The sequence below is a fragment of the Centroberyx gerrardi genome, chromosome 1 (genome assembly GCF_048128805.1).
Source record: "Centroberyx gerrardi isolate f3 chromosome 1, fCenGer3.hap1.cur.20231027, whole genome shotgun sequence".
NCBI classification, from domain to species: Eukaryota; Metazoa; Chordata; class Actinopteri; order Beryciformes; family Berycidae; genus Centroberyx; species Centroberyx gerrardi.
In genome coordinates this window covers 7,644,924-7,659,115 of record NC_135997.1, presented here as the reverse complement: position 1 = coordinate 7,659,115, position 14,192 = coordinate 7,644,924, and the positions used below count along the sequence as shown (strand labels likewise).

The 14,192-nt window shown below is 40.5% G+C and overlaps 1 protein-coding gene across 1 annotated transcript in view; it reads left to right on the top strand.

Annotated features, from left to right (window-relative positions):
* Window positions 1–14,192, top strand: part of map2k5 (mitogen-activated protein kinase kinase 5) — a 65,726-nt gene that overhangs the window by 32,241 nt on the left and 19,293 nt on the right. Inside the window, exons 17-19 of the mRNA XM_078282858.1 lie at window positions 988–1,017; window positions 7,752–7,778; window positions 8,133–8,165. Coding sequence (XP_078138984.1) covers window positions 988–1,017; window positions 7,752–7,778; window positions 8,133–8,165 — 90 coding nt within the window. The remainder of the gene's footprint in view (window positions 1–987; window positions 1,018–7,751; window positions 7,779–8,132; window positions 8,166–14,192) is intronic.

The window sequence follows — 14,192 nt, the reverse complement described above, 5'->3', positions numbered from 1 at the left end:
CAGCTTTATACGTCAATACTGTTTAATATAATTACAATTATAACAATAATGGATGAGTCCACAGAAAAAGCGTCATGTCAAAATTATCGACATGATCTTTGTGTGATAAAGATGGAGCTTTCTCGCACTGGGACCCCAAGGCTCTTTTCTCTTTATTTCCCATCCATAGAGGTGTGCATTAAGCTAAATGAAATGGCTGTAAGTCCCGCTTAATTTGGATTAATCCTCAGCCTACTAGTTAGTCTATTTATGTTCAAGGTAAGACTGTGAGTGTTTTGACGTTTTAATAATGTAATGTTGCCAATAAGCTGGCCTTGACCAAGATGAAAAATGCACACCCCAAGTGAATTGCCAAATGTCAGGGGAGAGCTATCAACCAACCCCCCACCCAAAACCACACACATACACACACATCACATACAACTGTCCCACAATCCTTCCCTCCTTCTGTTTTTCCCTCTGTTTTGTTCTCAGCAGGCGCTAATCGTGGGGGGGTTATTAACTAATAGCTGATGTTGTTTGATGAGGAAGTGTTTTCAGCAGGGGGGCACTAAGCTTACCTGAAAGACTCTGCAAGTCTCAAGTTCTGCACATTTCAGTGTGTTCAGCAGCATTTGTCCATCTATGTCTATACACATGTACTCAGTGGCACTAAGATGCTGGCAATGGAAAGGCATGTATACCCTGTTATACATACATGCATACATACATACATACTGTACATACATACATACATACGTACAGTACACACTGTACATACTGTACATGCATGTAGCTCCACAGACACTGTTGTAGGCCCAGTATAGACTCAGGCTCCTCCAATAATTTTGTGAGTAGTTTTTATGGCTCGGAATCAGAAAAAATAAAGGGACAAGAACATATTACTGAGGAACGCCAATTTTTATACTGAATTCGTCGTATACGTCTTAACCCTAATTGTGGAAGGGTTTGGCACTGGTCAGTAACTATTCCTTTCTCTTTACACAGTTGGCGCTAGGCATGTTCCCCTATCCACAGGTGAGTCATTTTCTATGTTGCAGTGTATATATGGTTTATTTTGCATTGCATTATGTATATAATGCAAATAAATAATAGTGGAGGTAAAAGTAGAGGTTTCAGAGTTTTGTAATAATGGCAGATTGTCATTTAAAGTTGAGAAGGTGAAGTTCCCCACTGCAGTAGAAATTACATTGTATTGTTTTAATTGATCAATATTATGTTTGTTTTAACCATGGCATTTCTTAAGAGTTTCTTTTGTTCTAAATGTGTGGCTACCATTGACCTCTGTTTGACTTGTTTTGAGGGGATTTTGTCAATTTTGTTACTGTTACATGACTTAGCAACACTCAACAAGTCATTACTTCGGCATTTTGTCTCAAGTGTAAGTGCAAGATAAAAGTTTTTTTTTTCGTTTCATAAAATGTGAATAAATGCTCAAACCATCTCAGATTATTAGATAACATACTAGATAAGTATTCTCTTACTAATTTGGCTGCCTTCTCTGCCCTGACATTGCTAGCAACATCTTGGCACTGATGAGTGAGACTGGCAGATAGTTTTGGAGTACTGCCAGATGACATTGAAAATCTGAGTGTGCACTGTCTGAAGGTTTCAGTTTGACACAAAGGCAGTGAATGAATGACCACATTCAAACATTCAGGCTAAGTGGCCACTTTGGCAGATACAGAGATAATGATAAGTTTGAGCTTGGGCCAATCTTAAAGATATAAAACCAGATGAAATCAGGTCCCTTCAATGCATCTTAATGAGTTTTTAGGTGCTGAATGGACCCTGCTTCATAACTCACACAATACTCACACACAGCCCGGAATATGTGGTTAAGTATGGGTGTCAAAGTTGAAATCATGGGAACTCATGGGAAAATATTCATCACCATCCTCTCTAAACTAAATCCCTAATAGGATTAACTCACTGAAAATGTGTCATGTTATTTTTATGGATTATTGTAGACTTCTCTAACTAATACTTGCTGACTTGGCACTAACAACACAGCACATAAAGGAATATTGGAGACTATAATTTGTTTTCATCTAGATTCGTTTTTTGGTAAAGATACACAATTTTGAAATGTATGAGGCCTATTTACTATTTGGATTCATATTTTTTCCATCTGTTGCTGCTTATCCATTCCATGTTTACATGAAGTTAAATCCTGCTCAAATGTAATTGCTGACCATAGAAGTGACTTCCCAATCCCATCAACTCTTAATTAGGCCTTTAAAACAGCTAATCTCACTAATCCCTAATTGAGCAATCCGAATCCGGTTACCTCAGTTTACCCTCCTGGCTGCCTGCCTTCATGGGATGTGATGGGACAGATTTTATCCCACCAAGAGTTTTGTTCTTGGCAACAAGCTACAGTGAGCTTGTGAGATATCATGCTTTGAAAATGTTCTTATACCATGGAAAAAGATGATGGATGTGTGGAAGTGTTTTAGTTTGCTGTACTTACTGGAGCATGCCACTTTTACATGTCAACCATGGATGCTAGCTGCAGCCTTCCACATATAAAGCTAGATAAAAAACATAGTAAGGTGTTGACGCGGTGTTTTGCATATTACTCGTTTACACTTGTAATCATTTTCAGTGTAAGTTTAATGCAACATTAATCTGATGCAACAGCAAACACTTGTACAGCTCTCTCAATCAGATGAAACTTCATCGTAGTTGATTAAAGGAGCAGAGTGTGATGTAACCACGGCACTATCTGCCCAGGGATTGCTTAAGTGACTGCTTTCTTTCAGGATGCCAATTACCCTTTCTGGGAAAGAGGGAGCCAGTTTACTGAACATTAGTCAAGGCTGTCGTCAGTGAGTTGCGTGTCCTCCGTGTGACACTTTAAATTCCAAGCAATACGCACTATAATTTTGTCTTTGGACCACAGTTGTTTTGTACTGTCTTTTACTATAGTACTGTGCAGCTGAAGATGGCATCCTGTTATCTGCGAAGTACAGTGAGAAACCCAAATGTGTATTCACAGTAATTAATGAGTAACACTGAGTTGCCTTTCTTTAAGGGCTTCCACAGTGAATCGCTGTCTCTGAGACAGATTACGATCATGACAAAGCCCTCTGGTAATTTCTGTTGTTGATCATTGCTCCTTAAGACATGAAAAAATGGAAATGCAAACCTGTCTGCAAGGGAGCAAGCATGAGTGTTTGTACAACACTTAAAGTAATTGTTCAGTGTTGTGCTGTTCACACAATGGTCATTCTTTGTGTGTGTGTGTGTGTGTGTGTGTGCGCGTGTGACTACAGCCCAGGGCATGTCTCATTTTAGAGCGCAGTCCCTTCCCTCCAGCAGCATCTATTAACACATTCATTATCATGTTAATTGTCAGTGTATGATCGCTAATGAATGGTACACAGAATCGGCACTGGGCTCTTCCTCACCATCACTCTTGTATTTTTTACAATCTTGTGTGAGTGTGAATTCATGAGACAAACATTTCTTTCTTGTCCATCATCCATTACTTTTTCTTCCTAGTCTACTGTTAGACCTGTTTGAAAATGTAAAAAAAAATATATATACTGTATATATTAGGGTTGATCGAGCTGGCTTAGCACAAAAAAAAAATCTTGTATTTAGATATGTGTTCGTGTGCAACACTTTGAAACAAACAAGAAAAATAAGTCTTCTAGTACTTTATACATATTTTGCTCATCTTTATAATTTCTCCAATATTATCCATAATGGCACTACTTCAGACCAGCCTATATGATGCGTATGTGTGACATAGATAATTCAAAGTCACATTACCTTCTGCTTCTCTAACGGTTTCATTCAGTTTGAAAGCCGACCATGAGTCTCATTGAAAGGTATCCTTCTCAGTCCAAAGAGTAAGAAGCTACGTATTTCTGTATTTCTCTTTGTATTTAACTTTGACTGTTGAATGATGAGCTCAGCAGGGAGAGTGCGTGCACGTAGTATCTGAAAGTTTTATTTACAGTGACCCCGCTATTTGGCCCCAAATCCTTGTTTTGTAGCGCTGATCAGTGATGTCAGCAAGAGCATTTTCCTTTAACTCCAAATCAGATAAACAAACAGGCTTAAATAAGAAGAGATTTGAATTATGGAAGATAAATATTCCTGATTCTTAATATTTTCAGCCAGTTGAGCCACATGCATTGTGCTGGAGAATTAAATCTTTTCTTACACCAGTTATTTGTTATCTTCATCCTTCTCCATCACTTTCCGTTTTACCATTTTCCCATTTTCATTTTCTCCATCTTTTATCCTCAGTCCTCTCCAGTCTTCTTTATATTTAATCTGACACTGCGTATATATATTATAGAGGGATAAAGTGAAGTAAAAAAGGTTTGGACTCCCCACTGCCACAGCTCTTTCCATCTCAGTGTTAATTTTCCCCTGCCTCCATATGGTGTCGCAGACAGTTCACCTGCAGGCTGTAGCAGAGCGGTGTGGCGATAGCGCTCGGATCCAGCTCGCCAGGCGCAGCCAGCCAAAGTCCTCGGGCCTAAGCTGTCATTTTTGCAGACGCCCGCACAGCTGTCTGCGCCAAACCCCCTGCTACACTTCACACAGAACATTTTAGTACGGGCTGAGGGAGAAGTTGTGGGGGGAATAAAGGAGGGCGAGATTGGGGAAAAAATTGGTGTCACCTGAGATTGTACACCAAAGACTAGCTTAAGATAAGGGATCTGTTAAAGAGGATTTTGGCTTTGAGGGCGTTGCACTTTGCAACGGGCCGGTGTAGCGCCATTAGGGGTCTTTGTACTCACCCCTTCCATTCAGAGCAAGTGTGTGTGCTTGTCATTTGCTTTCATGCGGAGATGTTGTTTAGTCAATGGGTTGTCTTGCATTCATTTATTTGTGTGCATGCACACAGCGCAGTCATCATCTCATGTTTGTCATTGATTAGAGATGGTCCCTTTAATTCCACTTCACCACATGTCGTGATTCATTTGCATTCTTTGTCAGGAGTTAATGGAGTTTTTGCACGGCTCGCTCTGAAAGTCTTTGAAGACACCAGACCTGATGTGATGTGTATACAGCCGCCAGCACTATTGCTTCTGATTGATTTGTTGCCTTTTTTGTTTGCTCTCTGGTTGTTTTTGTTTCTCTTCATTTTGTCATATTTTCTCAAATTTGAATGGATTTCTGGATGAAAAAGCATGTCAGTTCTTTGAGTGTAATGTGTGTTTGTTTGAATAGCTTCCATTACACATCAGTACATCCATCAAACAACACAGACTTTCTTTCTTTGTTACTTTCTTTATTTCAAATGAAATTGACTTTGATATTAGTACGGACATGACCATAGTACTATACATGTGTGTTGTAATTTTTCGTTGCAATGAGAAAACTAGATTTTAGATGTCCATCACGTCCATCCTTTTAGAGATAAAATCTTCATTTCAGTATTCATGTTAGGTTCTTCTTTTAGCCTAAATTTAGTCCATAAATGATACGAAGGAAAGATTGCTGCCGACTCTGCCCACTCAGGCAATTATCTGTTCCAGAAACTTTCCTCCAGGAAACGATAATGACTCAAGATCAGGACCGCCCGTCACCCCAGCAGCTTGTAAAACATGCTTGTGTTACTATTTATTACCATGCTATTTATTATTACTCAAGCATTTTTTAACAGATTACAATGTCCGCACAACCTTGTACTGTATATTTAAGACTTTGCACACGTGTGCCCTAGGCTGCCCTATGCAGCCGCAAACGTGGACAGCACAAATGATTTTGAAGGAATGATATTTTTACTTGCAAGAGCCTTCTCTGTTTTACATGCGCGTCCTATATGGGACCTTAAGTATAGGCAAACAGGTGTTGAAAATCTGAATTCATACCATATAGGTAATAGATGCGGAGCAGTATTTATTGGTACTGAAGCTCAGAAATATATCCCAAGGATGAAAAGTTGTCAATTTGGAAGACAACCTTAACCTCAGAGATGAGCCGCAGAGTGTTTGGGTGATTTATCTTATAATTTCAGGGCAGCACATCTCAGACCAGGAGAGTGACTTGGTTGCTGTTGACCTAACAATAAAGAAAGGAATGGAAAAGAAGACCTCCCAGTCTTATTCCCCCTACTTATGGTTATATCTCCATGGTGACAGAGAGGGACTGCCCTTGCCCACAACCAAGACATGCCTCTTCGTCTTTGTTGGAATTGAAGGTTTTGATCAAACAAGGAATCTTTTGTCAGAGAGTTGTCTGATTCCTTACCCTTGAAGAAATCTCTTTGAAAATCCTGAAGAAGGGAAACTGCCAACTGATCTCTCACAAGTGTTTATTGAGCTGCTCTTGATGGCAACAGAAATCATTTGACATCTAAAAATTGATCTTCTTATTTTCATGCTGATCCTAGTGAGATATTTTTAAATGGGAAAATGTTTGATGTGCTAAGATTAGCTATCAGAATCAACAAATGCCTCCGTGGGGGAAACCTTGTTTAAGTATGAACATCATATTAAACAATGTTTACCCTCAGGACGAACATGCAGATAATGATATGTTAACCAGATAATCAGTCTGCAGTGTTCAGAGTCTATGTTAAGAGGGAAAGATAGGACGGGATTATTAAACCTCACTTTTTTGATGTCTGGTCAAACTACCTAGTACAAGAAGAATAAGTGCTCAATTATGCTTGAATAAGTTAGTCTCCCACTATCCAATTTCAACCCCTGGAGCAGCATGCAATTTTGTCCTAGTAATTATTTCTGAACAAATTAGTTTTCCATAGTCGCCTTTAATGTGTCTGAATCAGGCAAAACTGGATATAGAGGCAGTTTAGGAGTCTCTTGGTATTTACAAAGTGTGAAAACCTGTATTTAATTGAGTGAATCGATAAGTGCTCTAATGCACTGTCAAAAGACCCACAGAAATGAGCAATTCATTTACTGAACATAATCAGGCATTTAGCCAAGCTAAAAAGACCTAGAATGATTCAGCCTGTACGCTGAATTTGTAAATCTGTGTTTCTGGAAGTTAAGAACGAATGTGTGTGTGCTGCTAAATTTGGCCATGGCTATTTTAAAGAGGGAACTTAAATAATTGATATTTTGCATCCTTGCGTTGTCATATCTTTTAAGGCAATGACTCAATAGTGTGATGTGTAATGAATAGTGTGATGGATAGTGTAATGAATTGATAGTGTCTGCATCTATAAAATGAGGAGTTCCTGTTCTAGCTTAGATATAATATTTTCCTGCTTCATTCCCTTTGTATGTTCTGATTGTGATAACACCAGACAGACTGCAATGAGACAAATATGTCCTGCATCTCCTTTTCAGATTTTCCTAGTTTACCTAATCCAGGAAAAGGCTAGTTTTAAGCCTACTGTCATCGTGTTGTATCATGGCAATTTACTACACTCTGTCCCGGCCTGTTCATTGTCTCTGTTGCACCTGTGAATTAGATGAATTGAACACACTCGTTGCAAAGCTTGCAAAAGCTGTTTGCAACAATTATTCTACATCCCAGCACATCTAGATAACCTGGAGGGCAGGAATAAAGTACTACTCTGAAAATTAGCATTATTGGATCTTTTCCCCTCATCTCCACAAATGAGAGCAAGGCCATTAACATTTGTGTGTTTTCATTATGTAAATGGTGTTAACGCATACTCACAAATTGCCACCAGGAAAGCAATAATTTTCTCCCAGTGATCATAATGTGTCCAAGTGCATCGTTTTGATTATGACACGCTAATTACATATTGCCTCTTCTCCTCTTTCCCTCTCTGTCTTGCCCTGCAGATTCAGAAAAACCAAGGATCTTTAATGGTAAGCTTTATGGCGTTAGTATAAAATAAAATAAAATAGAGGTCCCCCCCTCTCCACACACACACACTCTAGTGTGTCACTCTTGATTGGCTCTCTCATTTGAAAATTCACTCAAATTGCATCTTTGCAATGAAATATTAGATCATGCTTTAACTGCTAGTATTACATTAGGTGCCATTACGGAATAATAAAAACATTCAGGAGCTGAATGATTGCTTCGCCAGAGCTCGCTGCATTTGATTAATCTAAGTAGATACTTTTTATTACACTATTGATTTTCCCTATTGCCAAGACATTTCATGTAGGCTAACATGTTTTTTTTTTTCATCTCTCTGTCTCCCTCCCATCTTCCAGCCTCTCCAGTTACTGCAATGCATCGTTGATGAGGTGAGTCGTCGTCTTATGTGCTTTTGCATCTAAAGTCAGTCCTAATGGCCCGGAAAGCTTATATTTTGTTTCCTAATGAAGCAAGCCACTCAGGCGGCTTTGCTCCCCGCTCACTCAACCCTCCACCCTGTGCAACTGCCTCAAGCTATTCACATATGCACACGCACATTACTGTAGAGGTTGGACCTGCCATGAGTGACACTGTGTACCAAAACCAAACCAGACTGAAAAAGGGATTTAACCAGGATTATCTTGGTGACTGTACTGAATACATTTTACTTTCAACACTGACACACAAACGCATACACCAACAAACATACCAGTAACTATACATGACCGCCCAAGGCCACAGAGAGTACTTGGCTGTCTAATAGGTGACATAAACCTTCACCTCTGACTCTCACATGCACCTTAAAATGTCTCCCTCCCTCCCCTAACAGACAAACACAGTTTATCAGTTGAAATGAAAACCAGGCCACCGCATACTACCACTAAAGAGCTGTTTGTCACCGTTTTGACCTGGCTCTTTGTTTGTTCATACTGAACTGTATGCCAATTGGTCTTTGTTTCTCGTTCCCAGATGTGTGCACACACAACTTTCGCTGTATCTGTGCACATGTATGTGCATGCTCACACTATTTGTCTGTATTTTCAGCACAAGCACCAATCTCGACTGGGGACCTTTCCCTTATCCCCGCTCTCCTTTCTACCTCAGTTCTTTGCTGACATGCACTAATAGCAAACATGCCGCGACACCTCACTAGCCTAACCCAGTCCTCCAAAACCCCCAACACCATCCGAGCCGCACATTAAACATAGCATGCCACTTGTCCTTAAGTGCCTATAGATTGGCCGTAATTAATAATTAAACGCTTTCGGTTGTAATGGGTTGACCCCAGCTGAACTGTTCATTAGTCAGCTAGACGGAGGCATCACTCAAACTATTTTTCCTGTGCCCTTTACCGTCTCCCCTTGAGGCGAGAGAACGCTCCCTGTTTGTCCCAGGCGAGCCAGCACCGCCTTGCTGTCCCAGCCAACCCAGGGCTTCTGATAGGGAGAGGAAAAGAGAGACGAGGATAACCACTCTTTGGATAGATGAAGTCACTCAAGAGAATGCAAAGGTTGAGGACTGCATTGTAGATCGAGGAATATACCCATCAGTGAACCATAGGACACCCATAGAAGTGCTGTAGCTTATAATGCCGCTCTTATGTTGCCACCCAAGTAAGACCGATATCAGCAACTCTGCTTATCACTACTAATATGATTCAGTGGCATCATGGAACCTGGAAAGAAAAGCAGTGGAGGACAGTTTTATCATGTGGAAACCAAACTGGTTGTACATCACAAGTAGTGCCAGGTTATGACATATTAGAGAGCATTTGCGTTCTCAATGTACGTGTCGTATCACAACCTGTGGTACCCCGTGACGATATTGTCCTCTTCTGCTCTTCCTGAGATAAAACCAGTGATATTATCCATCCACTGCTGCTGCTTTGTAAGTTCCCCCCTTCAGTTGGGTTTTAATTGTTCTTTTTGAAAATACCTTGTAGCATAGCTCGGATGGGCTAACTCTGATCCCATGGGCCGATTACTTTAATGGTACGCTATTTTTAAGTGGGCTAGACATGGTTTTATATAAAGCGACGCATCAAAATCATGTCAGGTGTGATAAATTATAACTGACTCTCTGACATTTTGTAAATATGGTCCATTAGTATGTAGATGTGATCCGAATACTTTTTGTTTTCTTTGCTTGTGTAGGTTTGATATTGTGTGTGACTTATCCACTGGGGATCTGAAAGTTGCATTAATGTTTGTGTGAGAAATATGTTCTTGTGAGTGGATCATTAATATTATTGTAGCTAGAGGTGTGTTTGGTGGGGGGTGGAGTGTGGCATTCTGCCCCTCGCTCGCTTGCTCTCTCTCTCTCACACACACACAGTGAGGCATTGCCATGGGATTGCAGAGATAAATAAGAATAGAGAGCAAATATATAAGGAGATAAACATGGATGTAGTCAAACTTCTTCCAAGGCTTCCCCAGTCACCAGAGCTAAACATCATTGAACCTTTATGGGAAGGTTTGGAGCACAGATTGGGAAGTAGATTTCCACCTCCTTCATCCCTCAAATAACTGGAGGCTTTGCTTCTTGAAGAATGGTCCAGTATCTTTCTACACACAGTTCAGGACTTGTATGACAGCAATCATAAGAGGATTTAAGTTGTTCTGAAAGCAAAGGGTGGCTCTACTACTTATTAGGTACTTGATATTCCTATATTGTTAGGTTTTTGTGTTATTTTGTCTACCCCTATTAAGTGCATATAAGTGCATTTACACCCCACCCCTTTCACTTTCTCACTCTCCATCCCACTATCCAGTACTTCCTTTTAAATAGTATTGGGGCAAAGAAGAGAACATTTGTGCCTTATTGAGCTTATAGGTCTTGAACGAGAAGTTCTCTGTCACAGTTGTTCCTGCCATCTGTCCTCTGTCCATCCTCATTAATGTGCCTCCCTCCTCTCCTGTTGAATAGCAAGTGGCTCCACTAATAAAGAACTCCCGCTTCATTTTCAAGCCTGTAATTACTGATCTAATTTTGCCTAATAATTGCTTTATGCCAATGACATTTATATTTACTCGTACCCTTGTACCCTCGTAGTGTGTGTTCTGTCTCAGAGTGGAGGGCATTGACAACCAGAAGAATAATTCACCCAGACTAGCCACTTTCATCAGCCTGCTTGTCTTTTTGCACCATCGCCTGCCGCCACATCAAAGCCACAGCAGCGTTCCTCTCAGCTGGAGATATGAATACATGCATGAATGTGTGTGTGTGTGTGTGTGTGTGTTTGTCTCTGCAAAATGTGCATGCAAATATGTTAGGACTGTGCGGAAGAGAGAGAGAGAGAGACATTTTGGATCAGAATCAGCCTATACAACACAAAAATAGGTTGTGTAGCCAATATTTTCCAGGATCTATGTGTCCAGTTGATCCTGTTTTTCCGTATGTGTGTCTCTATGTGTCTGTGTGTGCTTATTTATTTGTGTGTGCGTGCACCATAGCCCAGTGGGGGGAAATTGTTTGATACTCTCCCTCTAAACGGAGTGTACACTGAGGCGTATGGCTTGCAGTGCTCGAGGGCGTTTGTGTGTGTGTGTGTGTGTGTGTGTGTGTGTGTGTGTGTTCGCACGCGCTATGATATATTGCTCATCCAAGCGGCGGCAACACTCTGAAGCACAGCGAGATTAGAAGGAGCCCATTCCTTTGTTAATTTAAATGGGTGCATGCATCATGCTTTGCAGGAGCCCGCCGATCAGAGCATTAAGGAATGGGGAATACTGCCCAGAGGTGTTTTTAATAGCACAGCAGGGCTCCTAATGTAAAGAGGTTTAATCCCCCTGCGTTTGACTGAACGGCTGTTTCTGGACCCAGGCTTTGTGCTTTCTGTGTGTGTGTGTGTGTGTGTGTGTGTATTTTTGTGCATATCTTTGGATGTCGCTGCTGTGCATATTCTGTGCATGTCTGTTAATATTTCAACTAACTTTAAAATATATACAGTATATATATATATACTATTAAGAATAAAGCAAGGTCTTCTTTTAGTATGATATACAGTATATTATGCTATTATGCATTCTTGCACTGTCTTCCTCATTTCATTATTTTGAATTTATCAAACTACATGTCCATTATCCTCTTTCTTCCATATCATCAAAACAGGTTGGCAGTTTTCTGACTCATTTGAGAACTAGAAAGATTTTTTTCAACACCAGAAAGCATAGAAAACGCTCGGCCTTTTGCCTTTCATACACAGTCCCATAGATGACTCTTTATTGTCTTGAGAGAGAAAGAGAGAGAGAGAGAGATGATGGATGTTGATTTAATATTGCTATTGCTACACAGTGGTCAAGTTTGTACCTTCAAGGATACAGAGGGCGAAAATGAATTTAAATGTTCAGAGCTTTTCATACCGACAGTCAAGGGTAGGAAAGGAAGGAGAGAGCGAGAGTGGAGAAAGGGTGGGAGAGATGGAGTAATGAGGGGAGGGGCAGTAATAGAGGGTCAGTCTGGCACAGCTGTTCTACATGACATGGCTCATAGAATCTCAATTGACAACATGTACCAAGCCTGAACACACACACACACACACACACACACACACACACACACACACAAGCACACACACAGGGGCTCACACTGACAGTGGCCAAAAAGACATTTGCCATGAGACTAACCATTGGTAATAAAACACTTAAACACACAATGTTGTTTCCCTCCTCCGTACACATGAATTCTTGTCTCCTTTGTGTGAGAAGATGCAAACGCACACAGTTCACAAGTGCCGTGTTATGGGCACGCAGATGGCATGTACCTCAAGGACTGGGAGAAAGCCCCAGTCAGTGTACACATTCATCATGTAGTTTGTAAATGTAAACATTGACTGGTTGATGTACAGTATGCGCCAAAACATTTCGCAATTAGGCCTATCACTTTAAAGGATCTACCAAAACTACCATAACTAAAACCAATGAACTGTTACCAAGTCTGTATTCTGTCAACACACAGTCAATATATTAATATAATTCAGTCATTCATCAAAAGACCTTAAAGCTGGAATCTGGGACTTGTTTCCACTAATAAATGGTTATTTTATCCATTTGGACCGTGGAGTCAGGTTACCAGTTTGCAGTATTACTATGGTTGGAGACGCTCTCCATAGACCGCTACTGAAATTTTTGACCGGGTAGGACGAAAGTCTGCTAACTATCCAAACAATGTTAGCCAACACAGGTTACCTGAGCTGGGTAGCAGAGTGCTGCTAGCTAACCAGCATACTAGCCTACCCAAAGAGCTTATTAATCATGAGTGATGTTATTACCTAATTTCATTACAGAAGTTGCAATCATTGAAAGTCAAATTACCTGGTCTGGGAATGCCATTTTTAGGGTTTGAACTGTTTACTGGTGAGCTGACAGCACACAAGCAACACTGGCTGGTACACCTTCTTTGATAATATACAGTAATACTTCTGTGGTCCGGACATCGTTTCAAATACTCTTCACCACCAGAGCGGGAGACAAAAGGGGGAAATCTCTCGGATTTCAGCTTTAAGGTGCAGAGCCACAGGGCTGTAGACGCACACTCGATGTTCAGTTACTGTGCCATCAGTGCACAGGCGGCACGCAGCTCTAGAGAGCCTTGCACCGCTGTGATTAGGTTTCCACCTGGTTGGTCATTATTGACCAGGTAGTGTAGGTTTTGCCACCTTCAACAGAACATGGAGATATAGAAATTGGGATACCTCTTTGAAGTTTTCTTTGTATGTGCAGCAATTTTTCTTCCATTCAAGCTTTCATCGTTTGAATCACTGGATTTGTTGACCCAAGGAGACTCACTTTATCACCCAGCAGGTGTCGTCTGAGGTTAACTTGACAGTCAATTAGCGCTCAATGCTACCACAAAAGCGAGGGCAAAGAGTGCAGAATGTTGCCTTGAGGTCTTTATGCAGACGTTAAAGTCTTCATACAAGAAAGGTGCTTAACGTTTGACCTCACTGAACCCTGGCTCTTCAAAATAATGTACTTTTGAACATAAGTTGTAAAGGCAGTTGTATAATGTCATTTCATTTTGTTGATATCAGAAGTGAGCAAGTAGCTAAAAGTTGCCACTTGCTCTTATCCAATGAACACACCTTTCAGGTTTAAATTTTCACATCTACATTGATTCCAATTTCCATTGTTGCTCTGTGAGATGCTGCTTAAATTAACAGGCTAAAGGCTAAATAACAGGCTTAAGAATTTCGTTCTACAACCTTGTAATGAACGGTGCAATATTTTTGCTTGGTAGCAGTGATGTAGCTCTCAAGACCTTTCTTGGTTTCATCCCAAGTCCCCTTTTTTGTCTTTTTTTTTTTATGTATTCCCTCTCCTGCCAATGATTACCTGAATATCTCAAAAACCTGACCAGATGGGAATTGGTTGAAGATTTTTTTTCTTTCATAGAAGTAGGCTGGCAACTTTTGATGG